This window comes from Diprion similis, chromosome 2, assembly GCF_021155765.1.
Source record: "Diprion similis isolate iyDipSimi1 chromosome 2, iyDipSimi1.1, whole genome shotgun sequence".
In the NCBI taxonomy this organism is placed as follows: domain Eukaryota; kingdom Metazoa; phylum Arthropoda; class Insecta; order Hymenoptera; family Diprionidae; genus Diprion; species Diprion similis.
The window spans coordinates 2,309,988-2,337,435 of record NC_060106.1 but is presented as its reverse complement, the minus strand read 5'-3'; the positions used below and the strand labels follow the sequence as shown (position 1 = coordinate 2,337,435).

Below are 27,448 nucleotides of genomic sequence, written 5' to 3'. Positions count from 1 at the left end.
CCCGATCGGAACCAGGGGTGGATTTCCCTTGCGCTGGGGCTACCACCTGAGATAAAACCTTGTGTTGTTCGTGCTTCTCCATGGGTGTTCCGTAATGCTCGGGTCTCTCGGGGGTGCGAGTCCCCGTACCGTGCCGGAACGTCACACGGCCCCTGAGGTCGCCTCCGGGGCCATCCATCGGACCTGTGCCGACTTCAGTCCCCTTCGACTTACTAGGTGTACACAGGGTCGTTATTCCTCGAGTGAGAGGGTTTTGAGGCCCGCCCACCACCTACGTTATCCTTCTGCGATGTTAGTCTGCCCGTGGGTCCACTTACTGCGAACCTTCAACTCGTTGAGATAGTCACGCTTCCAACGTGATCAGAAGTCCCTCTTAACCTTTTGAATGTGTTGCCACGTAGACAAACGGTTTGTCGGTACTTCTCTGAAATCCCGCTCGCGCAGGCTCGTTAATGAATCGCTAATGAGGTAATGTCCGTGAGTGAGGACGAGAAAATCATTGGGATCTGAGCATATTGGAGTTAAAGGGCGTGAGTTAAGGATAGCCTCGATGTCTATTGTTAATGTATTAAACTCTTCGAAAGTGAAGAGGAGCTCTACACCTGTAGTGCATCTGAGGTGTAGCTTAAACGATTTTACGGCGGCTGCCCATAATCCACCGAAATTGGGTGATAGTGGCGGTATGAAGTGCCAGTTGATGCTTTTAGCGGCTAGAATGGTCTGAATTTTTTCTTGCTCGTTAGTTTTCCGTAGCAATTTGGCAACCTCGTTTAATTCATTGTTGGCTCCAATGAAATTTGTTCCATTGTCAGAGTAGATGTCCGATCAAAATCCACGCCGTCCGATGAAACGTCGAAGGGCGGCGATGAATCCCTCGCTGGTTAGATCGCTGACAACTTCGGAGTGTACGGCCTTCATCGATAGACAGACAAATACTGCGACATATGCCTTTATTCGGTTACGGTTCCGGTGCTTTTTTCCTTGAGATAGAATGGACCGCAATAGTCCACGCCGACATGTGCAAAATGTCGGGCTTCGGTTACACGATGTTTGGGTAGATTCCCCATGATGCAATTTATGAACGGAGGATTCATTCTGGTGCAAGTGATACATGGTTTTATGACTTTCCATACCTGGCTGCGACCATCCAATGGCCAGTAGCGCCGTCGAACCGCATAGAGTGTTGCTTGAGCTCCAGCATGATAATGAGTGCGATGCTCATTGTCGATTATCAGTGCGGTTACGTGATTATTTTTAGGCAAAATTATGGGGTATCTGGCGGAAAATGGCAATGATGAGTGTTGTAGTCGTCCTCCGACTCGGAGCACTCCTTCTTTGTCGATGAATGGATTTAGCCGCGAAAGTTTGCTATTGGGCCTCAGTGGACTTCCCGCTGTGAGGTCTTTTAATTCTTCGGCGAAGGCCATCTGTTGAGTTACCCTTATGATAGCTAGGTGAGCAGCGCGTAATTCGGACAAGGTAAGAGGGCCATTGATCCTTTCATTCCTTAAAAAGCGTACACAGTACGCAATTACTCTCTGTAGTTTAGAGATGGATGAGTACCGCGTACCTCAAATTCTGTTGGGCTTGTTATCGTCAGGCAAGTAGCTTGTCGTTGCTAAGGCAGTTCCTGTAGATGTGGTATCTGAGTGGTGGGCCAGTTCTCTTCTTCTTGGCTCTACCACGGTGGACCATTCTGCCAGATCGATGGCTGGAGGAAATCTTCTGGTGTTTGACGACGAAAAGCCAAGTCTGCAGGGTTGTCACGCGTGCGCACATGATACCAATTGTTAATTTTCGTTTTTTGTTGTATTTCTGAGACCCTGTTTGCGGCGAAGGTCTTTAGCTGATGCGGAGGAGTGTTAATCCAATGTAACACGATTGTTGAATTGGTCCAGAGGAAAATTTTAACAATTTCCAGCTGTAGTTTGTTTTGCACTCTCACTGCTGGTGTGGTTAAAAGTACAGCTCCGCACAATTCAAGTCTGGGAATTGTGACGGTTTTCAGCGGTGCTACGCGTGATTTAGTGCATAGCAGTTCGGTTTAGATTTGACCAGCTTGATTCATCGTTCTCAAGTAGATACAAGCTCCGTACGCCCTTTTGCTGGCATCACAGAAGCCGTCGAGTTGAATTTCTTGAACATTGGTTGAAACTGCTGCCCGCTTGAATGCCCAATTGTTCAGCGCTTGCCAGCTGTTGATGATATTCGTCCATTCATTGTCAGTGTGAATGGCGGCAGGTAAAGATTCGTCCCAATCAAGTTTTAGACTCCATAACCGTTGCATGAGGATTTCAGCAGTGATAATTACCGGAGTGACGAGTCCTAATGGGTCGAAGATTTTCGTTGTCTCCGACAGAATTGTTCGTTTGGTAACTCTAGACTTGTTCGAAAAGGGATTGACCGTATATACAATAGTATCTGTATTAGAGTTCTAGAATATCCCCAGAGTTTTCAGTGCTGTTGGCTCTCCAAGGATAAGGTGCTTATTGATGCTTGCCGAGAGAATCTTTTCCATGATTGCCTGATCGTTCGATGCCTATTGGCATATGGTAAACCCAGTAGATTTCAACACTGCCGTCAGCTCTTTTCTAAGAGAGATTGCTTCCTTTCTTGTAGCGGCTCCGGTGAGGACTTCGTCGACGTAGAAGTCTTCCTTGAGGACCTTGGCGGCCCTAGGAAATAGATTTTTCTCATCTTCCGCGAGTTGATGTAGTGTTCTTATAGCCAGATACGGAGCAGAAGACAAGCCAAAGGTGACGGTGTTGAGCTCGTATGTTTGCAATTGTCCACACGGAGTTCTCCACAGGATTCGTTGATATTTTCGATCTTCTTGTCGTACAAGCACTTGTGGGTACATTTTCTCAATATCACCTGTTAATACGAAGGCGTGCTTGCGGAAACGGATCAGCAGGGTGAAGATGTCTGGCTGTATAGTAGGGCCGACAAGTAGTGTATCGTTAAGTGAAATTCCAGAGGTAGTTTTCGCAGATCCGTCGAATACAACTCGTACCTTCGTGGTGAGACTGCTTTGTTTGATAACAGCGTGATGAGGTAGGTAGTATCCTTCGTTGCTTGATTGAGCTGCTGCGATTGGGGTCATGTGACCGAGGGTTAGGTATTCGTTTAAAACAGCGTGATACTGTCGTTCGAGCTCTGGATCACCATATAGCTTTCGTTCGGTGGCCAGTAATCGTTTTTTGCCCATGTTTTTGGATTCGCCTAACTCTGCTATTTTATGCTTGAACGGCAGAGCTACCACGTAACGGTTTTCTTCGTTTCGAATAGTGTGCCTATTGTAATGTGCCTCGCACTTCCGTTCTTCTTCTGTGAACGATTTAATAGGAGGTCCCTCCTCCATTTCCTAGAATCGTGTCATGTTGAATTGAAGATCGCTGGTGGTTACGTGGCATGATTCTCGTTTCGATGGTCGGGTGGACGGAGCGCTCCCCCGATGACCCAACCTAGTCCTGTCTTTTGCAAGTATAGATCAGGACCGTCAGGTGTGGATAAATTGAGCTGACCGACGCACAACAGTGAAAGGGTGGTACCTGCCCCCAGTAATAAGTCAACCGGTGCAGGTAGATGAAAGTGTGGGTCAGCTAATTTGATGTTCGATGGGATTTTAATTAAGGTGCGGTCAATGGGTTGATCAGGTACTGTTTGAGAGATGTGTGGAACAATAAGAAAAGTTAATATTCGTTCATAGCCCTTGATCGGTGACTGAATAGTTGCTGTGACGATGCTTTTTGAACCTGTCATGAGTGAGTTGACCGCACCAATCGGTATTGAGCAGGTGATTTTCCTGAGACCCAGAGTCTTTGCTGAATCTTCTGTCATAAAATTCGTGGTGGAACAGGTATCGAATAGGCTTCGACATCGAATAGCTTGATTTTTGTCGTTTAAAACGTTTACGATTGCAGTGACCATGATATCACTGGTGGCCGAGTTGACTACGAGGGTGATTGCGTTAGGGTTTGGTCTGTTGGTTGGATCGGCGGGGCTATCTAGTCATGCTTTCGCTACCGTTGAGTCTTCGGACAGCGGTTGACTAGTTGAAGGATTTGGCTGGCCAGCCGCTTGTTGGTTACCTGCCGGTTTATTTTTATGCAGGAAGGTGTGATGCCGCTTACGACAAGTGTGGCAAGTACGTTCTGTCTTGCATTGTTTATTCGAATGACCCTTTTCAAGGCAATTAGTGCAAAGTGAAGCATCACTGCCTGCTTTCCACTTGTCGTCGACTGACAAGGCGCGAAAACGATCGCACGTGTATATGCGATGTTCCTCATTGCAGATTGGACACGCTACGGAATTCGTTGTAGCGAAAGTTTGCGCTCGCGGCTGTTCATGGGATGGTTTCCCCTTTCGGTTTTTCTTGTGATCGCGCTGCGAGCTGTTCTTGGTTGCGTTCGTGGTTCCGGTCTGTTATGTGAAATCAGAGCAGTTGGCTCGTTTCTCGAAAAATTCCAAGAGCGTTGTGTAGGCCGGCATCTTATTGTCTGTTAAGGTTAGTTCTCACTGCCAGGCTGTATTCTGACTGACCGTGGATGAAATTAGGTTCACGAGAGGAATGTTCCATAGATCCACGGTTGCCTTTAGATTTATGAGTGCTTGCGTATGCTGGTTAAAGGTATCGACGAGATTGGTAAGCGCGCTTGACGTGTCTCTCGGTAAGCGTGGATATTCATATAGAATCTCCCAATGACGTCGAAGGACCCGACGTTCACATTCGAACTTCTTTCTCAGGGCTTGAAGTGCAGCCGCGTAATTTGCCTCTGTAGTTTCTAGTGATTGTATTGCACTAGCTACCCTGCCTGTCAATGAGAATCTCAAATATTGTAGTTTCTGGACCGCGGGTAGATTTTCGTTTTTGTCGATCAGGCAGCTTAATAAATCATAGAACGCAGCCCATCCCTCCGATGATCCGTCGAATTTGGGCAGTTCGATCTTTGGTAACGCGACTGGGATCGGTGTAGAGCTCTCTGCTGGGGTAGATGCCCTAGAAGAGACGTCCGACGACGTGCCGTGATGCTCGCGTAAGAGTTTTTTTGTTCTTCCGACCACGGTATAGAACCTTGCTTTCATTTCGCCTCGTTTTTCTGTTTCGGTTTCGTCTAGCTTTTCGATTTCGTTTTGAATTTCGGAAAACCCGGAGAAAGCCTCTTGCACTTCTTCTAGATATGCTTGTAAGTACTCAGCATCGCGTTGAGCTACTCCTAGACGCACCCAACCGTCTAGCACTTTGTTTAGATTTGTAATAGATGCCTTGATAGATCCACGTCTGCGGCGTAGGGTTGCGATTTCGGCCATTGTATAAATGTAAAAGGAGGTAAGTCTAGGGATTGAAGAATTGACGATTCGGAGTTAACGAACCTACCTTGGTGTGCGCCGAAGATCTGTGGTATCTGGTTGCAGTGAAGACGATGATGACTGCCTTCCTCGTGTATGGTTACCTCGTAGATAGCTGCGACTTTTTTGCGTACACGCTGGTTGCCATGACCGATAAAACATTGCACGTCCAGGATCATCTCCACGTTGCAGAGGGATGCTGAGCTCGATTATTCTTAAATATCTGTAGAAGACTGACTGTTTGTTCCCTCCGCACACCAGCTTTTATCCCCTCGAATTTGGTGAAAGTGGAGGGGATGATGTGAATTATTTATGGCACCTAACTGCACGAAAATTCAAACTTATTGAACTCCCCCTTAGTATTTCAACTGTAGCCGATTTCCCCAGCCATATTACTCATTTCAGTCAGCTAATTCAAATCTTCTTGCAAAATTCTCGCGATTCTTGGTGGTAAGAAGACGCTGTATTCCCCCACAATCTCGGCCAGAACACGTACCCCGAATTTCGTTTTGACCAGTCGTAGTCCGGTGACGCCATACACCTCTCCAATTTCGAGTTCCGACATCTTCTTAGTCGGCAGATTCTCCAGGCGGCTGACGTGGTTGATTTTTCCCAAATCCATAGCGTTTTCGGTGAGAGTCCCTTTTTTCACAGGTGCGAACAGTTCATGACGAGGAGACGATGAGAACAGAGTGACTTTCGAAATGAGTCGGCATTTTACGTACCATCCATCCCCACCACAATTCCCCCATCAAACAAAACTCAACCTTCATTTTGTGGGGAAAATTTTTTCATGCATCGCCCCCGCTCTCCATCGTCCCGTAACCGATATCTGGCATTTTGTAATAATTTTTTCAAGAATCTCGTATGGGTGACAGATTTATTCTAACAGCTGCATCCGGCATTCACGATAAAATTTTTTATGTGCAGATTTATTCACATTACAAGTCACTGCGTTCTTTATCGGCATTGACCAGAAAGGCCGCATTTCCAGTAATTTTTTCAAGTGGTCTTGCGTTATCTAACTTAGAGTTTCCCGCCGTCGAACAAGACCCGACAGGAATGTTGCCTCCCCCCCCCCCCACATCCCTCTTTCCCGCGGACCCCCCCCCCCCCCCCCCTCCCCCAGTGCCACTGCAGCCGCCCTGGACGGCCCGTGGGAATCGGGGGGGACCCCCCCTCGGAACGCCGCTATTGTGTTCCAGAACTCATATATTACCTAATTCGAATTTACTTAGGGGGCGTCCATTAATTACGTGAGGTATTTTTGAGAATTTTTTGACCCCCCCTCCTCCCTTGGTAAGATACAGTATAAGATTTTTCTCGACTCCCTCCCCCCTTTCCTAATCTCACGTGAGATTTTTCAAAATTTGTATTTTGGGTATTTAAGCGTTGAATTTATAAAAAAAAAAAAAACAATTTGCTTAATTATTTTTATTTAAGACTAGCAAAGACTAGTATTTGAGAATATTTCTGTAATCTTAAATCACAGTGATAAAATTAGATATTAAATAATTAAACGAAAATAAGAAAATATTTATTCTAATTCAGTCCATGGAGACTCGTGCACAGTCTCAAGAGTGACTATTGGAACCAACATATCCAAGTGATTTTCAATGAAATCGTGTGCTCCTTCAACTTCGCTCTGATTCAGCCACTCTAAACCGTTGTCGCTTGCACACAGAAGCTCATTAGCTTGTCTTGTGACAATCCGCGAGGGTCGCAATTTACGAGTTTGTACAGCTCGTGCATGATGGGCCGCACGTCGATGCTCTGCGACTTTTGTGATCGATGCAAAGTAGATACCACATGTACTGCAGCATCTGTTTTTTATATCATCACGTAAGCTTGGGCAATACAGGTCATTAGGCATGCTCATGAAGGCGTGCAACGGTTGCATCGGTAGGCAGTGGCGAATTAAGAATGAAGCAAATGATTTTCCGTCATGATCTCCAGGATTTGGAATCGTCGGATGTCCATTAACTTGAGTGATAGGATATGGGGCTGGCAAAAAACGATCGTGTATAACCAAATGCAAAGAACTCCGACGTGGGCTGTAGCACTGCCGGTCATCGCATTTCACAACCTAAAACAATAATTATTTTCAATTCTCGACAAAAATGCATTTGTTGGCACAAATGCTTGTTTCAATTTTCCAGAAAAATGCTAAAAAAATACCTGAAGTAAATATTGACTCTCTCTAACATGCTCGGTGTACCATTCTTCAGCTGGAAAATCTGGGACGTTTGAAATGTCGTTGTTTGGGTCAATGTAGTTACTGACTACTTCGTGTCCATCAATGCACACTGTAGACCATATTTCAGCTAAACTTTCTCCTGCTCTGTTGAAATTATTTTTTTCTAAGTCATCATCAACTGTTTTGCCGCTGGAGTCAAAATGTGTCCCAAAAGAGTCATGGGGAAGACAAACACCTGTTAGTTCTCGGCTGAGTGGAGCCATGCGTCTTTCTACTCTGTTGAAAGCGCTTCTGCCAGGGGCATTAGTCACTATGAATTTTGCGTCCAGATCATATTTTTTGAAATGCTCTATGGCATGTGCGATTACTTTTCGATATCGCGGGTTCTCGTCGGGACCGCCGTCGCTCGAAATAATAAGGACAGGCTTGACTTTACCATCTCCGTTCTTCATGAATTTAAGAAAAGGCTCTAGAGTTAGGAGAGTGTCTAAGTCTTGAGCGTGACTAGTTGCAGTAGAAGACGAGTGCTTACCACTTCGGATAGCTATGTATGTTGGTCCACTCTATGAGACGACTTCTACCCGCCCCATCTCATTGGGATTCACGTCACACAAAGCATAGACACTCGGAATCAATTTATGCCTTGCAGCAATTATAAAGTCGTGATCTGGTAGCGACACTTTATATTCAACATGCATTAGTGAAGGCGCTTGTTTGTTTACCGCTGTTAGTCCTATGGGAACTCAGGCTTTGTCATCTTGAGATAAAAATGACACAGAATCAGAGCCAAGTATTGAGGCTATAGTTTCTAGTGACCTAATGGATGCCACAGAAAAGTATTGGTCTTGGTGAGCTTTATGATGGTCTGCTTCAGGACGACTTATTGTTAGCTTCACTGGTACAGTCACTAAGTGGCGCTTAGCCTCTCGCGTATCTGCTCGCCTAGGCAACAGTCGAATATAAGCAGCGCTTCGTGAAATATTGAATCCCAGCACGATTAGTTTTTCGGTAAGCTCTGAAAGACTATGGACAGTGCGAACAATTTCACAGCGACGCCGTTCCTCAGCAAACGCACCAAACATAGCTAAATCACTAATTGTTTTAAGCAATTCAGGCTGCTCTTCCTTTAAGCGTGGACGTCGAGAGCTAGCTTGAGGTATCAGCGATTTCGCTTCATCAGGATTTTTAGAACAGAATTCAATCATTTTTTGTTTTTTATTTTTTCTGTGCTTTATCGAGTACACTCTCTGTATCTCCTTATGTTTGAGTTTTTTCTCATAATCATCAATTTCTTGCCGCAACTTACGTACCTTGTCGTGTTCGGTGCCGTCAGTAACAAGAGATCCCTTGCGTCTTTCCGTCAAATCTAGCTTTACGCGTCTTCTAGCAATTTCTTTTTTAATAGCATCTTGTGCTGAGGTAGGACGTACAGTGGATAGTGTAGAAGTTGACGTAATTTCATCCTTATCGTCACTGATAACAAGAGGCTGAGTTTCCCGTTTTATTTCACCTGTAATGTAAGGAAAAAATAAAGAAAACGTCGCACATACAAAGAAGGGTGAATACTAACCTGCCGGCTGAGGTTGGTCCCTGAGCTGTTGATCAGTATGAGTGATCTCATTACTCTGAATCGCAGATTCTTCATTATGAATATTCTGAACGCTCATCTCAGTCCGACTTGCACATTCTACACTTGAAACGCTCTGAACGCTCGTTTCACCTTGAATTGAAAAACTATCAGAGGTCTTAGTGTTTCCCTGGAATCAAAATATCGCTATGAAAACTCAAGACTGATAAATTAGATACGTTTAAAATAGGATAATGATTTTTTTCATTTTGAACACATAATGTACTTATCATTCACATTAAGTTACTGTACGATTTTTAAAATAACAGAAAATTTTTAAATATTGAACTATGTCAAAACAAAAATGGGAGAAAGAAAAAAGGTATTCAACCTATCTTATAAAGGAACGCTAAAGTATTTGGAGCCTTTCTCTCCGCCGCTTCTCTCAGAAGCTCGTTGATCTCATGTTGAACGTGCTAAGCCAAATTTCCTTTCTTCGGAAAATTCTGTTTTGCTGTGTTCCATAACTTTGCCAAGCCCCCCCCTCTCCCCCAAGTGAGATTTGGTATGATTCGGGTCGACCCCCCCCCCCCCCCTCCTGGACACCTTACGTAATTAATGGATGCTCCCTTGTTACTTTAATCTCGTAATTTTGACCGTTGTAAATTACCGATTCACTTGCTGTGAATTATTCTCTCGTATAAGCTACCGATACTTGTAAATTGTCGATCACTGTAAATCACTCTTGCTAATTACCGTTTATCGTAATTTCTATTCAATTTATTGTCACTACCGTTCCGAGCTATCGTTAATTCCGTCAACTATTGATTTTCGCTAAAGTTTCACTCTTGTTGTAACTTAACAAATTACCAATTCTCGTAGTGTCGTTTTTTCGAAAACTTGAGTAATATCACGTCGCCCAGTGGCGTGAAGTTTGGAGTAATCTTTTTGTATTATATCACTTCTCCCGACCTACGACTAATTTCTTTTGTTAACTATCATTTTTGTTCGAGTTATCGTTTAACTTCCTCCATCGAAAATCTTTTAAACTACTCTCGTTGATTATTTATCTTTCACTATCTTTCTGTAACAAATTTGAATGATCTAACGCTTGTGAATTAATTGACAATACATGACTGATAGACTTGTTAATTTCCTTGACTCGGGTTTACTTCTTTATTTCTTTACTTCCCTTATTCCTCAACTATTGTAACTGCCTTGGATATCGCCACTCTACCAGTTCGTGTGAGTACCTGAGCCTAGCCAGCCATACAACGGATTCTCTAACTATCACTACCGTATCGTATCTTTTCGCTGAAGCGTCTGGCGCCCAACGAGTACCTTTCCTTATCGTTTAATATCGTATCGAAAAGTTAGAGAATCGCGCCAAAGTGTCAACGGTAAGTCCTTGTCAGAGGGTAACAGAATTCAACGTTACAATATATATTGGTATATTCAGGTTGTTTAAAAAAAACCGCCGGGGAATATCTGATTGCCTACCATTGACGCATAGTGTTTCGCATAGTGTAAAGTTCCAGCGCGGCAATAGCTATACGAAATCGTATGCGTTAAACTATATACGTATAGGCAACGCAACATTCTGTACGTAATTCAGAAGTCGTTAATTAAACATAAGACATTTCTACGAAAAACGATTTCATTATTTTTTTTCATTTTCATTTTCTTTTAATTCTTTTTTATCATAATGTGTCATAATACGGATCGAAACTTCATACATTGAACATTCACGAACATGCACGATGACAATTCTACTCTTTCTCTTTGATGGTTAAAATGCGTTTTAGTATGTCCTTCAGAAAATTCCTTGATGTTTTTGAGTCCATATCTTTCAACTCAGATTCTACATACATGCAAAACGTCGACAGCGAGGGGGTAACCACTTGTGAAATAGTTAGGACAGTCGATTTTGAAATGGTACGAAATAGTGTGAAGGGCTCTTGAGATGGCGTGAAATACTTGTGAAATGATCGTGAAATAACGTGGAATAGTTGTGAAATACTTAGTGATTGGTGTGAAATGCTTGAAACGTAGTCGTAAAATGGCATTGTATGAAATTTCCGAAAGCAAAAGTGGCGCCATATCTGAGGCCCATACGGGTACCCATAGAAGTAAGAAGTTAGTAGTTACTAGTATACGAAATCGATGTTAAGAGCAGGGACTGTTTGCTGTCTTTCTTGTGGATCATTCATAACACAATAGTTTGTACGGATATTGCTTCATTTTGTTTAATTTTTAAGACAAGGTTACCATAGTGTTAGTTGCCAATGGTCCGTATCGACTGGCGGCCTGCTTTCTCCGTGCGTGGCATCCCTTTTCTAAAACGCAAGCTGCCAACCTAGCAACTATTCACGCTGACAACCTACATGGAGGGAGGGTTGCTAGAGTAATTTTTTATCTATGTTCCGCATCTAGATAATCCGAGTGATAAATCCGGATAAGTCCGTACACTTTATCTTTATCTGACTTTGTATAGGAACTGATATTCTCAGTGACACGAGGTGATATTTGAAAGTGCAATTCCCGAGGAAATTCATTAATTCATCAGGATGTCAGAATATGAAGAAGGAGGCTCAGAGAAACAGAAATAAATTCTCTAACAAGGGTGAGTATTATTGGAAGTACGAAACGAAATAGATTCTGGTCGATTATATCAATCAAATTAGTCCTTGATCTACCGCTATATTACAGAACCATCCACACACACTCCTAAACACACCTAGACCATGACTCACGTACTCGCAGGCATCTGACTCTACCTACGAGCATACGCGTCGAGCGGGGATACCAACACCTTTCCCCAAGAGATAAATAAACAACCTGGAGAAACGACAAGGCGCAAGGTTTGAAAACAAAACCGTGCTCTAGCCGAACGGGTTAAGATTACTTCAAACATCCACAGAACGTCCGCGTACAAAACATAAACTGTTACCGGAGCCAGTACTGAATGAAAAGTAAAGCCAACCCTCCGTTCGCCATCACATGGTTACCGCAAACCTTGGCGAAACACCGGAAAAGACGCCGAAAGCGCGGCAAACCGAATTAATTCGCCGAAACGGAATAAAACCGTTTATGGAAATTACGCAAAAAATTTCCGCGTCGACCGAGCTTCGTGGAAACTAGTAATGTACAAAGTACTAAACGAATTTCGATCCGCGATTCATCGAGCCTGCGACGCTCTCACGAAAACCAAAACAAACAAGACGGCGGACGTGGATAAAACAATAAACCAAAAAAAAAAAAAAAAAAACTAAGGTTGCGTAGGAAAATTTAAGATAAATTCGCAAAGCAAAACAGAAAGTAGGCTTATTTATTTCTTGTTAGTTGCGTAAATAACGAAAATTAATCACGCTCTCGTCCGCTTAATAGAAATCAAAACACCGACGACGCGCTGAGAAGAAAGATGTCGCCGAAGACGCGACGCGAGGGGAACATCGACGCACCGGCCGAGGGAAGGAGCCGGCAGGAGACGATCCACGTATTAACGCGCCGGTGGATCAGCGCGGCGCCGCATCTTCGACAGCGCGAACAGGCGACCCGACGCTTACGCCGTCAACAACGTTAGGTCAACCTGGCGACCGAAACAATCCAGCTGAGAACGCACGGGCAGATAATGCACGAATGCTACCACCGCCGCGACGTTGGTACAGATTGCGAAGTCTGGAAAGGGATTACAAAACAACCGTCTCGCAGGATGAGGAAATTTCTCAAGGCGCGCGCAAGAAGGTTGGAAGGAAGCCGCGACGACCCTCGGCCGCTCCCTTGGAGGAAACTGCTTAGCGTGATGAAGACATCCTGGAGGCGATCACGAAGCTAACGCTGAAAATAATTAATATGGAAGAGCAAAACGCTCGGAGGGAACAGCGCATAGATCGGGAGTTGCTCTGGTTAAACGCAAAGCTGCAAGCTTTACCCGCGCAAGGGAATCGCCTGTGCTCCCGAAACCAGTCGAGCGCATCCGACACGAGCCAATCCTCGGATAGCGAGGAGCAGCGACGAGATGACGCCACAGGACGACGCACGTGTGGTGCCTGCAGCGCCAATACTGTAGTTATAGCGTTTTCCACTGGCTGCACTGGTGAGTGCGCACTAGGGTAGACTCGTTTTTCACGCGTGTTCCACTGGCACTTCCGGTGCATGAATTTAGCACTGAGTGCATAAAATATTGCACTGAAATCGGGAGTCGATGTCAAAGCAGTGCAATTATGGCTGCCGCTCGTGGAGTCAGAATAAACCTTGTGACTGCAACAATTTTATTAGACATCATTGAATCTTCGTCTAGCAGTGCTGATGACTTACTGGGGTCGAAAAATAAACAAGAGATTCAGAAAATAATAAATTTCATTGGCGTAATCCACCGTATGTCGGATATCGAAGTATGGATGTACACATTTTTTCAGCTTATTAGAGATTATTGCTAGTAGGTATATTACAAGAGATAGGGACAACTTGACTTGCTGCATATGAATTTTTATCTTTTCAGCGGCAATGCGAATTTTCTTGCCCTTGGGCATGCTGGTGACATTATTAACATACAATATTTGTGACATTCATTTACAAACATGAAAATTACCTTTGCGTTCAATTGATTGGCTTATTTATCACTTGCTTGAAAAACTGACAGTCGCAGTTGGTCAAGTAACGTCACATTATTTGCGATGTAGGAAAAATTATGATCTAGTCTGCTTTTGTACATTTTCAAGGAATCTCTTTAGAACCTATGATATATCTAAATTTACTTAGGGGGCATGTTGGATACCTAATTTTTTTGACATTTTTATATAGTGTATCTCGCCCAGAAATATTAATAAACATCGAATAAATAATCTGGTGTCAATTAGTCTTTAAACACATGACCGAGCGGTATATGAAAGCTTCATTAATTATTTTTTAGTTCAAGACGCATTTTCGCTTTGAAAGGCGCACAGCAGAAATGCTTATTCAACAATTTGAGGCTTCCGAATACTTTCCTTCTGATAGGGGTCACGGCAGATCTAATCCTATTTCAGCAGACATTCATGTCCTATCATTTATATGGTGAATACTTAGAAAACTATTGCCAGTTGGAATATCGGAGCTGCTATATAAAAGTTTTCTCATGACAGGTTTGCTGCGAACAAGGTTCCTCTACGAACAGTGGCACAAAAATTTGGTGTTGGACCATCCACAAGCTCTAGGCTACTTACAAGAGTCATATCATTTTTAATGCACATCGCCCCCGAGATTATTAAATTTCCGCAAAATAAGCTGGATGAGGCTCAGAACTTTGCAGAAGTACATGAGTTCTCGGTTGAGTACACTGAGAAAAAAGCCAACAAAATATGCGGTTATGGATTTCTAACGGTGATATTCTGTTGAATTAAGTGTATATGCAGTTGCATCAATGGGCGTGTATGTCAGCTCTAGTGCATACCTAAGTGATTCAACAGAATATGATCGATGGCAGCCCGTAATCTCATATTTCGTCGGCTGTATTATTTTTAGTTTCAGTCTAATGTTGGTAAGTATGTCACTAATAGATGCCGATACGTCTTAGATTTCAGATTTGCCCAACGTTGTGGGATGTGTTGATGGTACGTCCGTTAAGATTCGCACCCCACACCACTTTGTGTAGTCCACAAAGTGAAATCTACATATACAAATCGTCATGACGTCCCTTCTATCACCATGCAGGGTATATGTGATAGTAAGAAACGATTCATCGACGTTTTCACAGGAGTTCCAGGAAAAATTCACGATTCGAGGGTATTAAAGCTATCCGACATAGGTCAAGAATTGCCGGAACTGTTAGGAAGATCATACCATTTACTCGGCGATGGCGCCTACTCTATCCGAGAGTGGTTGTTGATTCCTTTCAAGAATTACGGTACTTTGACAGCTGCCGAACGAGAATATAATAACCGATTTTGTGCAACACGAGTTTTAATTGAAAACACATTCGGTCTGCTGAAAAGACGATGGAGACAACTGCTAGAAATCGACATGCACAAAGTAGAAAAAATCTCCAAATTCATCATTAGCGGCTGCGTGCTTCATAATTTATGTATCGACAACGAGGATATCTACATATATGATGAAGCATATGAGGAGATGAACGACGTAGAACTTGCAGAAGTCGTAGAAATAAACGAGGAAGAATTGAAAAGATTAGGCGAAGAAAGAAGAAACGCAATTAAAGATAGCTTTCTCTTTAATGAAGACGAGAATAACTAATTGACATATTACATAACATTTTTTATACCTATTAAAATGAACTTATTCATTTTTAACTACTTGCTTAAGGACTATTGTTATATATAAATTGTACTTATTTGCTGTGCGCGATATATGAGTACATAATGTACTTTTTTCTCGCACGCACGCCTTACAGTCTTTTTCTTGTTTGAAGTGAAGCTTAATACCGATCAAGCATGTATGACTAGTAGAAATGAGATATTGGTTAAAAAAAACACATTCCAGATAAATTAAGGTTCATCGACATTAATTTCGATCTATCGACTTAAATTACGAGTTATCGAGATAAACTTGTCTAAAAAAATTTTTAAAGTGATGGCCGTTGTATAAGTAAAATAAAAATGTTCCTTTGCTCATTCTATGAATGCCAACGAAAAAGAATTGCTGCCGGTATTACAAGCTGCCACCAAATAAAATAAAATAAATCTTTTTTTTTTCAATCACACATACTACCTCAACGTAGTATATCTTTAATTACATCACTATTTGCAAAAAACCATAGGTACTATTGCACAATAAATAGCCATCTTTGTAAAACCAGTTTCCTATGGCTCATCATTTTTTTCAAAAGACTGGCAATTAAGTCCATCTTTTCAAGGTGTCTGAGCTCTTTGGCATCTTCTTTTTTTTTATGCATTTCTACTATTATATCTTGCATAGTCTTTCGATTTGCAGATTGCGTTTTTTGCGGTGGTACCTTGAGGTATCGTGTTTTTTTTACGCTACACAATACCTCAGGTTCAATACTGTCATAGTTTGCAGAGATTTTAGAGAGCTCATCTTCGAATGGAACCTCTTCTCATGCATTTCCGGATTTGGCATTGTGTTCTACCGCAGTTTTCTTTCTCTTCAGGCACGTTTTACATCTATTTCCGACTTGGACGAAATCTCTTATCGATTTAAGCTCATTTTCAAGGTCAGAAGAAATCTTTTTCCACATAAGTTTTTTCGTTTTAAATTTTTTCATCGGGCCAACTTGGGAAACGTATGCTTCGTATTTGTCCAAGATATATTTGGTCTCCTTATCATCCCAGAGTTCTATGAAGAGTCAATAAATATGTAAATGATTTCCTATTATAAATCACGCTGGGCAATATTAGAATAGCAATAATTTACCGAGTTTGGGACGGCCGACTCGTTTTGAAGGATTAGTGGATTCTGAATCTTTTTGTGATCTGTTTTCAGATATATTATTTGTATCCAAGTTGCTGATTGTATTAGGTGGGGAAATATTTTTGTCACCACAAAGCATGTCGGATGAGGGCCTCATCAAATTACGGTCGTCTTTGATCTCTGTTGATACTGGTATCTCTCTAAAACATGATCAGCATTTATATATCAGGAAATAATAGCACAGGATACTTGAATGTAGGCATTGCCATACTTAAGTAAATGTAGCAAGACTTAAGAACTATAAAACTGACTCATTTCCAATAACCCTCTTGACGTCGCGGACTGGTGCACCGAGAGTAATGAATTTTTGTTCATGAAGCATGTGTAAATACTGGAATGTGTACAGATCATCCGCAAAAAAATTACAAACACTATACATTAACTTGATCTACTACCAAATACCAAGTTTACTCTCTCTCTCTTTTTCTCTTTCTTCTACCGATTTTATAATAAAATTGGTATTGTTATGAATTTTTTTTTACATAACCTAAACAACATAGTCTTATCACTTACTTGATAATTTTCGACACATTTCACGATCTGAGTGTAAAATATTTATAATAATAATTTTCGAATTAACACGGAATTTTAATTCCAACATTTCAGTATCATGGTCCAAGGTTCCAGCCATTTCTATATTACAATGAATGTTGACACTAGTAGCTGATTTGCATTGGCGCCGAGCATGTTCCACTGAGGAGGATTGCCCCGACACTGGGCGACACGTGCACGAAACGAATGCACCCTGTCGGGCCAGTGCGCACTCAGTGTAGCCAGTGGAAAACGCTATTAGTTTTAGGTAGGTCAAGTTTGAACTAAATATTGTTGGCCGTTGGCAGCGCTTTTCGCTACGTCAGTTGTGGCGTCTTTGTAAAACTTGTTTTTAGCGTACCTTAAGAAAAATCAAAGAGAGTCCTCGATGAACCACGCTATCGCAAAGACTGAATCATATCGCTTTATAAATCAACTTTTTTCAAACTACCTAATCAAAAAATTGCGTGTCATGTGACTCAGTTATTCAGCCAGCTTATTCTCCTGTTGCATTCCCTACAATAATATTTGGTGACCCAGACGTGATTTTTAAATGCGTTGAAGCAACCGGAAGAAAGAACAACGTTTTCTGGTTGGACGAAAAGTGTGTGACCATTAAGTGTCGACTACACCTCATACTCCTTTTTCGTGTATTTAGCAACTCGTGCATTTTCTTCGAACGATTAATTATTACTGTCTTTATACGGACAGCGTTTTTTTTTAAAGTCAGTGTTCGAAATTAAAAAGAATAATTTTACGGCTGAATTTTTAACTTTGTGCTTTGTCAGGTATCGACACCGAACACGAGGCGCAAATAAAAAAAAAAAAAACTCGTTTGTGTGTCGTTCCGTAGTGTCTCGTTACTCCGAGTGTTATCATCGCTTTTTCTTACATTCGAATTTTACGAAGATTTTTTCGACTACCTTTCGCTCGGTATTTCCACGACTTATTTGGTTTTCATTCCGCAATCATGATAAGTCCGTCTCCTGAGCTTCACATGTCTCGCATCGCAAAACTACTGCCATTTTGGAAACACGAACCGGCAGTTTGGTTTTTTCAAGTCAAGGCAGCTTTCGGCATCGCTCGAGTTTAAACGGACGAAACCAAATATCAATATTCATTCGCTAATCTTGACCCCACGGTGTTACCTTTTGTCACTGATATTATTCAAAATCCACCGAGTGACAACAAATACGATGCGATTAAGACTCGTATTTTGAATTCGTTCGCAGAATCAAAGCAGAGTAAAATTCGCCGGTTGCTAAAAGGACAGCTTTTGCGTGATCAAGAACCATCACATTTTCTGCAGCACATGCGAAACCTTGCCGCTAGTCAATGTAACGACGCGCTTCTCAGATATTTATTTTTTTGGAGCAGCTCCCGCAACAAGTGAGCGCAATTCTCTCGGCATCCACGGAAGAGGATTTGAGTAAATTAGCTCTTTTGGCAGATAAGATTTTGGATTTACAACGTCCCGCTCACATCAATACCGTCAGCAATTCCACTACGGATAGCCTCCATAGTGAACTCATAAAACGTGTTGAAGCGTTGGCTACTCATTTTGATCAGTTTGTTAAATATGGCAACAAACAATCCCAAAGAAATGGTAAAAGCAGATCGCGAACGAGATCACCGTGGCGTAACAACAACAATCATAATAAAAACAATAGTGATAACGGTAACACCAGTAAAAAAATGTGCTTCTATCACAAACGATTTGGTTCAAAAGCTCTTAAATGGCATCCTTCTTGTGCATGGTCTTCCCATGAAATTAATTCGGAAAACTAGCAACGTCGTTGCACATTGCGGCGGTAAGCAACGACGTTTCTAAACAATACCGCCTGTTAATATATGACGGAGAATCCGGAGAATCTTTTCTCGTCGATACGGGGGCGGACATTTCCGTGATACCGCGTGTCAATGCTAACGATGTTAGTCCTAACCACGGTCTTACATACAGGTCTTGCAACGAAGCCAATTTTCTACAGAGCGGCGTGGTTCTCTTGTTGTCCGTGTTTTAAGTGTTTGAAATAGCCATGTCGCGGCGCTGCTATCTAGGGATGTACGTAGGGTAGGGATGAAAATGTATTATTATTAGGTTGGCGCTGCATTGCGCACGCGTTGATTATCCATCCCTCGATCACAACGCCGACTTGGCGGCCACAAAGTGAGATAAATAAGCGCCCGTGAAATGAGCCACCCCCACTACTTTCGTTGCAAAACCTGTATGTAAGACCGTAGTCCTAACCCATCGTCTTTTTCTTTTAAACTGTACGCTGCGAACAATTCTGTGATAAATACTTACGGACAAAAACTTTTATCGTTAAATTTGAAACGTCGTCGTAATTTCATGTGGAAATTCACAGTGGCAGACGTCTCCCATGCAATTCTTAGTGCAGACTTTCCTTCTCATTACAAACTACTAGTAGATCTTAAAGGAAAACGGCTCATCGATACTAAGACAAACTTGTTTTCTATCGGTACCATCACTTATGAGGCATATTCTTCTATTTCAACTGTTTCAGATGATACACCTTTTCGTGAGCTTTTCAGTGAATTTCCAGCTATCACAAGGCCTTTCCAATTCACTGAAGTCCCGGTGCATGATGTACAGCACCATATAATCACTAAAGGACCCCCTATCGCTGAACGTGCTCGACGCTTGACTGGCGAAAAGCTAAAAGCCATGAAGCTGGGATATAAAGATATGATGTCGCGAGGAATCTGCTACTGATCGAACAGCCAGTGGGCCAGCCCTCTTCATCTCGTCCCGAAAAAGTCTGGCGAATGGAGAGCATGTGGAGATTATCGACATCTCAACTCCCTAACCGTACCTGATAAGTATCCTATCCCGCACCTACATGATTTCTCGTATAGACTTCGTGGCTGTGCAGTATTTTCAACAATTGACCTTACTCGTGCATAACAGCAAGTACCTGTTGCACCTGAAGACCGGCCAAAAACAGCTGTTATAACTCCATTTGGATTATTTGAATTTCGTGTTATGACTTTTGGACTGTGCAATGCTGCTCAATCGTTTCAAAGACTTATGGATACTGTGATTCGTGGTTTAGATTTTGTTTTTTGTTATATTGACGACATCCTAGTCGCATCGAGGGATTTCGAAGAGCACCAGCAACACTTGCGTATTCTTTTTCAACGTCTCGAAAAACACGGGCTCTCAATTAATCTCGCGAAGTGCGTGTTCGGAAATAAATCGGTTCGTTACCTTGGGTACGAAATCGACGAGCCCGGAACTTGTCCTCTCCCCGATCGGGTCGTGGCAATTCTCGATTATAAAAAACCTGAAAACATTTCACAACTACATCGGTTTATTGGTATCCTGAATTTCTATCGCCGAGTTATTGGTAATTCCGCTCGTCCTCAAGCTTCGCTTAACGCTTACCTTATTGGTGCAAGAAAGAAGGATAAACGTCCCATCATCTGGACTCCGGAAGCAGAGAAAGATTTCCTGGATTGTGAAACTCAGCTCGCAAACGCATCTCTCTTGCTTATCCCCTCGAGAATGCTTCACTGGCTCTACAGACGGACGCGTCTGACTCGTCAATGGGTGCCGTTCTCGAGCAGTATAGTAATGGAAAATTGTTGGATTATGGAATTCCAAGGAACGAGGCCGGGGATTGAATAAAAGACTTACCTCTGATAAACACTCTATATAGTTATTTTATTATTTATATTTGGTCTCTAGTCTTCTTATTTCACTTCCTCTTATATCACAGTTACTTAATATCACAAGTCAGTCTCTAATAATACGTGCGGCGTGGACCGGCAAGCCCCTCATGTGAAGTCACAGTGCGAGAGGGTGAATGCCGCGCGGCGTAGTAGGTAGGGTGGGGGATAAGAGGAGAGTCAGTGAGGCGGGCCGGCAATGTTGCCAACCTAACACTCCCTCCCATTGCCGCCCGGTTCCTCTAGATTTTTACATCTGTGAACAAAAACAAAGTCAATGCATATGTTCTATTTTTGTACATATATTCTCTAAAAATTCTACAGGCCTCTAAGTTGACTCTAATTTCCTTCTTGTTTATTATCTTATCTCTAAGCGAACTATGTGCCTCCAGAGGCAATGGTTTGGTCATTATGTCTGCTAAATTTTCCTTTGTGGGTATCCAGTCCACTCTTATTTTGCCTTGGTTGACGCATTGCCTAATAAAGTCTCCATGCGTCACAGACATATGTACTCTAGTCCCCGTCTTTTCTCTTTCTTGTAGTTTTCTCTTTATGTCCTCTATACTGTCGTCAAATGTTTTCAGTTTGTGACAGCCATCCATCATGGTACATTTCACTGCTGACATATTGTCACACCAGACAGTGACAGGCATCAGGGTTTTCCCCAATATGTACCTTATGGATTTTTCCAGGGAAATCAACTCTTGACAAGCATCGCTAATAGCCAGGTATTCGGCTTGACACGTTGACAGAGTGACGTAGGATTGCTTGTGACTTATCCATGCGATCGGATCGCCGAACAAGTTAATTACACATCTTCCAGTGGAAGTCGGGTCCTGACAGTCTAAAGCTGGCATCAGTCAGCGCTTCTAATGTATCAGATTTTCCTCTAAAAATTATGCCTACATTCGCCGTTCCTCTTAGATATCTGGAGATTCTCTTTACCTCTAGCCAATCATCCTCAGTTTTTTTTTTTTTTTTTTTGATATCGCTGGTAAAAATGCCTTATGCACACCCTGAAGTTTCGCGCAAGAAACTCCAGGGTAGTGTGGGACTCGCACCCACTAAAAAACCAGCGGCCACCCTGGTACGGGTAGGGGACTCCCCGGAACCGCACGAGGCATAACCTCAGGGAGCCCCCCGGCACCTTTCAGCATTCGTGCGGACCTACCCCTGACGCCTAATTGGGAGTTGCGCCTCCCGTCCCACCCCACTATATACATACACACATACATATACAGACACACACGTACATACATATGCATACACACACGTACATACATATACATACAAACACATACGCATATATATGCATTCCATTCCCTTATATCTTTTCGCCTTCCCTATTCCACCGATAAAAAACATCGGTAAATGCATTCCTGCCCGATGGTGGATGGTCTCCATTCAGCGCTGTAGCCCGAGCTCCGCCCGGCGGAGCCGCCCAGCGTATGGTGACCCCCACTCAGTGCTCGTGTTGCCTTAACCGAGCACCCTACCCACGCGAACACGAGGTAATAATGGGTCCGACGCGGCCGTTCCATCCACCGTCCCAAGGCGTCGGAGGCCGAAGAAGAAGGAGAGGAAGAGGAAGAAGAAGAGGAAGCATGGCCGGGGCGACCCTATCCTAAACCTATCAACTCACAACGTGACACTCCCTATCCTGGCACCATCTATGTCGCCCCGCGCTTCCCCCCTCCCCTCACCCGCCTCAGGGCCTCGCCCCCGAGGGACAGGGTGGAGGCCGGCCGGTGCCCCGTCCTGCCAGCCCGTCTGGTCCCCTGCCCGTTGAGGTCTTCATCTGCCTTATGCGCGTGCCTACTCGCTCTCTGCCCTTATCGTCCGGTGCGAGCGGTGCTGTGCCCGCTGGTGTTCCCGCTCCCGCTTTTCCTTAGCCATCATGACTCGCTCCGCAAATCTGGCTACCGCCGCCCATCCCTCCCCGGACTTCACCATAGCCCTTATTAGGCCAGGTGGGGTAAGGTCTTCCCCAACGGCACGCCGTAGTGCGTCCCTCTCGACTTCCCACGCGGGGCAGACCTCTGCTGTGTGGCGCGTGGTATCCTCCTCCAGCCCGCAGTACCAGCAGGTCGGCCACTCCGCCTTCCCTATTCTGCGGAGGAAATCTGCGAAGTAGCCGTGGCCTGTTAGGACTTGGGTCACACGGAATGTCGCGCTTCCGTGCGCCCGCTCGAACCATCCCGACCAGTTGGCTAGAATTGCCAACCTCAACCCCTCGCTGGGAAGCCCTGCGCTGCCGAGGTACGTCTTCCATCGTTCGAGGACGACGCGCAATTCCTCATCCCTAACTGCCTTACCCATGCCCGGAGACCACATTCCGGTTGACCGCAGTTCCTGTATCCTACCAAACGTACGCACGTACGCGTTGGCCACTAGATATAGCGGCGGGATCCTGGCCAGTAAGGAGACGGATACAAAGGAGGCCGTGCGATACGCAGCAACAACTCTTGCGCAGATCTCCCTCTGGTATCTCGTAATGGCCCGTTGTATGTGCTTCGAGGACCCCGCCACATCCCCCCACACTGGAGCGCCGTATAGGATCACCGCGAATAGGGTTCCAGCATATAGTCTACGCCTGACCTCGGATGGACCCCTCAGGTTTGGCATCAGCCTGCCCAGCGCCCTCGTGACACCCCCAAGCCTAGCCTTCATAGAGGTAAAGTGTGCCCGGAACGTCAGGCCGGAGTCTAGCCGTATCCCCAGGTACTTCATGGACCCCGACAGCGGCATCCTCTCCGCACCAACTCTCACATCCGGGATGTTCGCTGCTCCCCCCTTCTTCACGCGCCCAAACAGGACGGCCTCGGTCTTGCTGGCCGAGATTGTGAGGCCGAGACCCGATATTCGCCGGACTACCCTGGCTACCAGCGTGTTTGCCAGTGCTACCGCCGTGGATGGATCCCCTGCGGATCCCAGGACTAGCGTGTCATCTGCATAGCAGACAACAGCGCAGTCCGGAATCGCCCCCACCCGCAAAACCTCGTCGAACGTCAGGTTCCATAGAAGGGGCCCTAGGACTGAGTCCTGTGGAACCCCGGCCGTCACTGCTAGGCTCCTAAACTCCCCGTCTTTGCCCACGTACTCCACGTGCCTGTCCCACAGGTAGGAGTCCAGGACCCACCGCAGATACTCTGGGACCCCTTTGTCCTCGAGTGCCCCGCTGATAGTTGGCCATGGCAGGCTATTGAAAGCGTTTGCGATGTCCAAGGACACCGCCACCGCGTAGCCCCCTTTCTCTGTGGCGTTTTCCACAAACCGCCGCACCCTTATCAGGGCGTTGTTTGTGGATCGCCCTTCCCGGAAACCGTACTGGTCCGCTGACAAGCGCGCTTGGGGGTCCTCCTCAATCCACTTCCTCAAACGGGCCACCACGATTCTTTCGAAAGTCTTCCCCAGCTCACTAAGTAGGCATATCGGCCTTACCTTAGGGAGAGGCCCGCTGGGTACTCCCCCCTTAGGGATGAGCACAAGCCGGGCCTTTCTCCATGGCCGTGGGACCGTTCTTTCTTGGAGGCAGAGGGTAAAGTTTCTCGCTAGAAGCTTAATCATTCCCTCTGGAACTTTGGCCCACGTAATTCCTTTTACGCCACCGGCCCTGGGGCGACGCTTTGCGCGCACCCTTTCTTTAATGCGGCTCTGACCTCCTCCGTCGTGACCGCCCATCCCTCATCCCATCGCGAGCCGCTCTGGGCTGTCGGTGCACGTCCGTCTCCCCTTGGAAAGAGGGAATTAAGGAGACTTCTGAGAGTGTCCTCCTCCAGCGTCTCCGTCAACCCTTTTTGGGAGGTTCGCAGTTTGCCAATCACCAACTTATAAGGCAGACCCCATGGGTCCGCTTCCACGGAACCCACGAGGTCTCTCCACGCCTTGGCCTTGCTCGCCTTGATTGCATCCCGGAGCCTTCTTTTGGCGGCTCGATACTCGGCCTCTATTTCTTGGCGGTCGTCTGTCGTCCTTCTCCCCCTAAAGAGGTGCCCTCTCGCTGCTACGCAGGATCTGCGTATATCCGCCAGCTCCTCGCTCCACTAGTGCGTCGCTTTCACAAGCCTGCGTCATACTACGTTCGATCCACCCTGCAAGGCCCGTCGGTGTTGTGTGGTCCTCGCCGGCTGGTCCCCACGAGAGGGTGAGGGACAGAGCGTCTGCAAAATTCTCGGGGTTGAACTTCGACCAACTCCACCGCACATGGCTCGTTCCACTCCTACGCTCTTCGCGTCTGGGAACGCCAACGCTGTACAAGATGTACCGGTGGTCGGACAGCGTTTCCTGGTCCTTCAACACCTGCCACCCATAGATCACCGGCCCCAGATTTACCGACGACCATGTCAGGTCCACGACGGACGACCCCTGTGGCCTCACACATGTCGCCGTCTTGCCAGCATTGCGGAGACGCATGCCACACGATGCCACCCACTCCTCGAGCAGCTCTCCCCTACGGTTGGACCAAGAAGGGTCCCAGGTATGTGAGCGGGCGTTGAAATCCCCCCCTACAAGTACCCCCCGTCCGCTGTCCCCCGCCAGCTGGATCACCCGAGCCAAGTCCTCCAGGTGGGCAATGAACTCCGCCAGTCGTATGTTCGGGGATATATACACCAATATGACGGCAATGTCCCCAATCTTAGCGGCCACATACCCTCTACCCTTCCCAAGGAGCGAGCCTTCGCCGGCGTTACCCCCTGCCCTCCAGTGTATGGCCGCTAAGCCGTCGTCGCTGCTGAGCCAAGTGGGTATATCCGGGACAACGTATGGCTCGGATACTAGGCATATGTCGATCCCTTCCTCGAGCACGAACTGCCTCAGTAGATCCTGAGCCCCCCTACTATGGTTCAGATTACTCTGGACACACTTGGCCATTTTCGCTGGGATTAGTTGCGGGCCTCCGACCCCGTTCGCCTACGGACGCGCAGCGTCCGGAACCCATCCTGTGGGCGCTGTCTTTACCGCTCTCCTGGCACACCGCACATTTAGGTTTGGTCGTACAGTCACGCGCCTGGTGGCCTTCGGTACCGCACCTATAGCACGCTGCCCGGCGTTCCATCGGCTCTTTACACGTATTGCCTATATGGCCAAACCCCCAGCACTTATAGCACTGCCTGGGACGCGCATCCAGCAGCACCACCCTGGCTGTGACCCAACCAATCCTCACCTTGCCCTTCGATGCAATAGTCGTAGCTGCCCTCAGCGGGCACTGCACCCCCACGCTGAATAGCCCGTTGGGTGTCCCCCTAGGAACACCCACGCGGACCTCCTCCGGTTTGCAACCACCATGCTCAGCGAGGATGCGAGCCAGTTCCCCACCGGACATGGATCCATCCAGGCCCTGGACTCTCAGGCTCCTTTTCTTCTACTTTGCACCTTTTGTACCTGTTGTTTACTTGCCTTGTCACCATTGGAGTGTTTTGGGGTTTACACTCACTCATGTTGAATCTCTCTAGAATGTTTTCTGTGTATGTGTTCTGATGAATTTTCAAAATTCCGCTTTCTCTATTTCTCTCTATGTTCATACCCAGAAATACTTTTGGTACTCCCAGGTTTTTCATTTCGAAGGCTCCGCATAAGCTCTTTATTACCTCGTCTAGTCTCTCTTGATTGTTTCCCGCTATCAGCAGATCGTCAACGCAAAGTGCAACGACAACCATTTTTCCTTTCTTTTCTCCACGTAAACAAACATGGTTCGTGAAGGTCGTTCTCTAAACCGAGTTTTACCATCTCTTTAGTAAACCTCTTATTCCACTTCTTCGGACTTATCTTTAGCCCATAGATAGCCCTCTTAAGTTTGCAGACCTTGTTTATTTTTATTGTTTCATCTACCTCTAACCCATCTGGAATAACCATGTATATCTCCTCTTCGATCTCCCCATTCAAAAAGGCCGTTTTCACGTCCATTTAAATCACCTCTAGATCGTACTTGTTTACTATTGCCAATACTGCTTTAACTGTTGCTAGTCTCGACACCGGAGAATGCGTCTCTTTTAGCTCGTACACATTTCTATCTTTAAAGCCTCTAATTACTAATCTCGCTTTAAATCTAGTTGAGCCGTCACTCTCTGTTTTCCTCTTGAACACCCATTTTGAGTCGACAATGTTGCGTTTTTTTTGTCAGGTCCCATTTCTGGTCTCTTAACTATTTCCCAGACATTATTTGTTTTCATTGACTCTAACTCTTCTCTAATTGCCTCTTTCCAGTTTCTACTCTCTAGACTGGTCATTGCCTCTTCATACGTCACTGGGTCTCTATTTACAGATGCAAGGAGTATATTTCCCAATTCACCCTCTATATTCAAGTCGTTTTGATTTTCTATACTAACGTATCTTGCAAAGCTTGTATCCTCTACGCGTCTAGCAGGTTTTGCGCTTGCTGTTTTATTTTGAGTTCCTTGTTTCCTCTTAGATCCACTTCTAGTTGTTACTCCGTTGTTCTCTTTTGGAGTTTCGGTTGCTGGTTGTATGCTTTCAGACTTTTCTTGTAGCTTCTGTTTCGGCGGTCTGCCTCTTTTCTTCGTTTCGCTCTGATTTTCCTCTTTGTTTGTGTTTTCCTCTAGCTCTTCTTTGTCTTCTTCTAATTGAGTTAACCAGTTCCAGTCATTTTTCTTTGCCTGTTTCTGATTTTCTCTATAGACGTATTTATAGACTATTTTCTCATTAAATCTAACATGCCGAGACTCTATAAA

General features: G+C 45.0%; 6 protein-coding genes across 6 annotated transcripts; 1 reads left to right on the top strand and 5 right to left on the bottom strand.

The window, feature by feature from the left end:
- Positions 1 to 360: 360 nt before the first annotated feature.
- Positions 361 to 918, bottom strand: LOC124416197. The gene is made up of 2 exons (XM_046897122.1): positions 837 to 918; positions 361 to 785 (listed from the first exon to the last, which is right to left on the bottom strand). The coding sequence occupies exons 1-2, from the start codon at positions 916 to 918 to the stop codon at positions 361 to 363; spliced, it is 507 nt and encodes a 168-aa protein (XP_046753078.1).
- A 32-nt stretch (positions 919 to 950) lies between these two features.
- LOC124416196 lies at positions 951 to 1,427 on the bottom strand. Its single transcript, XM_046897121.1, has one exon. The coding sequence runs from the start codon at positions 1,425 to 1,427 to the stop codon at positions 951 to 953; it is 477 nt and encodes a 158-aa protein (XP_046753077.1).
- A 1,112-nt stretch (positions 1,428 to 2,539) lies between these two features.
- On the bottom strand, positions 2,540 to 3,361 carry LOC124416195. Its single transcript, XM_046897120.1, has one exon. The coding sequence runs from the start codon at positions 3,359 to 3,361 to the stop codon at positions 2,540 to 2,542; it is 822 nt and encodes a 273-aa protein (XP_046753076.1).
- Positions 3,362 to 4,011: 650 nt separating this feature from the next.
- LOC124416194 lies at positions 4,012 to 5,528 on the bottom strand. The gene is made up of 3 exons (XM_046897119.1): positions 5,378 to 5,528; positions 4,543 to 5,240; positions 4,012 to 4,422 (listed from the first exon to the last, which is right to left on the bottom strand). The coding sequence occupies exons 1-3, from the start codon at positions 5,526 to 5,528 to the stop codon at positions 4,012 to 4,014; spliced, it is 1,260 nt and encodes a 419-aa protein (XP_046753075.1).
- Positions 5,529 to 14,650: 9,122 nt separating this feature from the next.
- On the top strand, positions 14,651 to 15,344 carry LOC124416193 (putative nuclease HARBI1). The gene is made up of 2 exons (XM_046897118.1): positions 14,651 to 14,704; positions 14,805 to 15,344. The coding sequence occupies exons 1-2, from the start codon at positions 14,651 to 14,653 to the stop codon at positions 15,342 to 15,344; spliced, it is 594 nt and encodes a 197-aa protein (XP_046753074.1).
- A 9,014-nt stretch (positions 15,345 to 24,358) lies between these two features.
- Positions 24,359 to 25,631, bottom strand: LOC124416192. Its single transcript, XM_046897117.1, has 2 exons — positions 24,753 to 25,631; positions 24,359 to 24,658 (listed from the first exon to the last, which is right to left on the bottom strand). Exons 1-2 carry the CDS (start codon positions 25,629 to 25,631, stop codon positions 24,359 to 24,361), a joined length of 1,179 nt encoding a protein of 392 aa, XP_046753073.1.
- Positions 25,632 to 27,448: the final 1,817 nt, after the last annotated feature.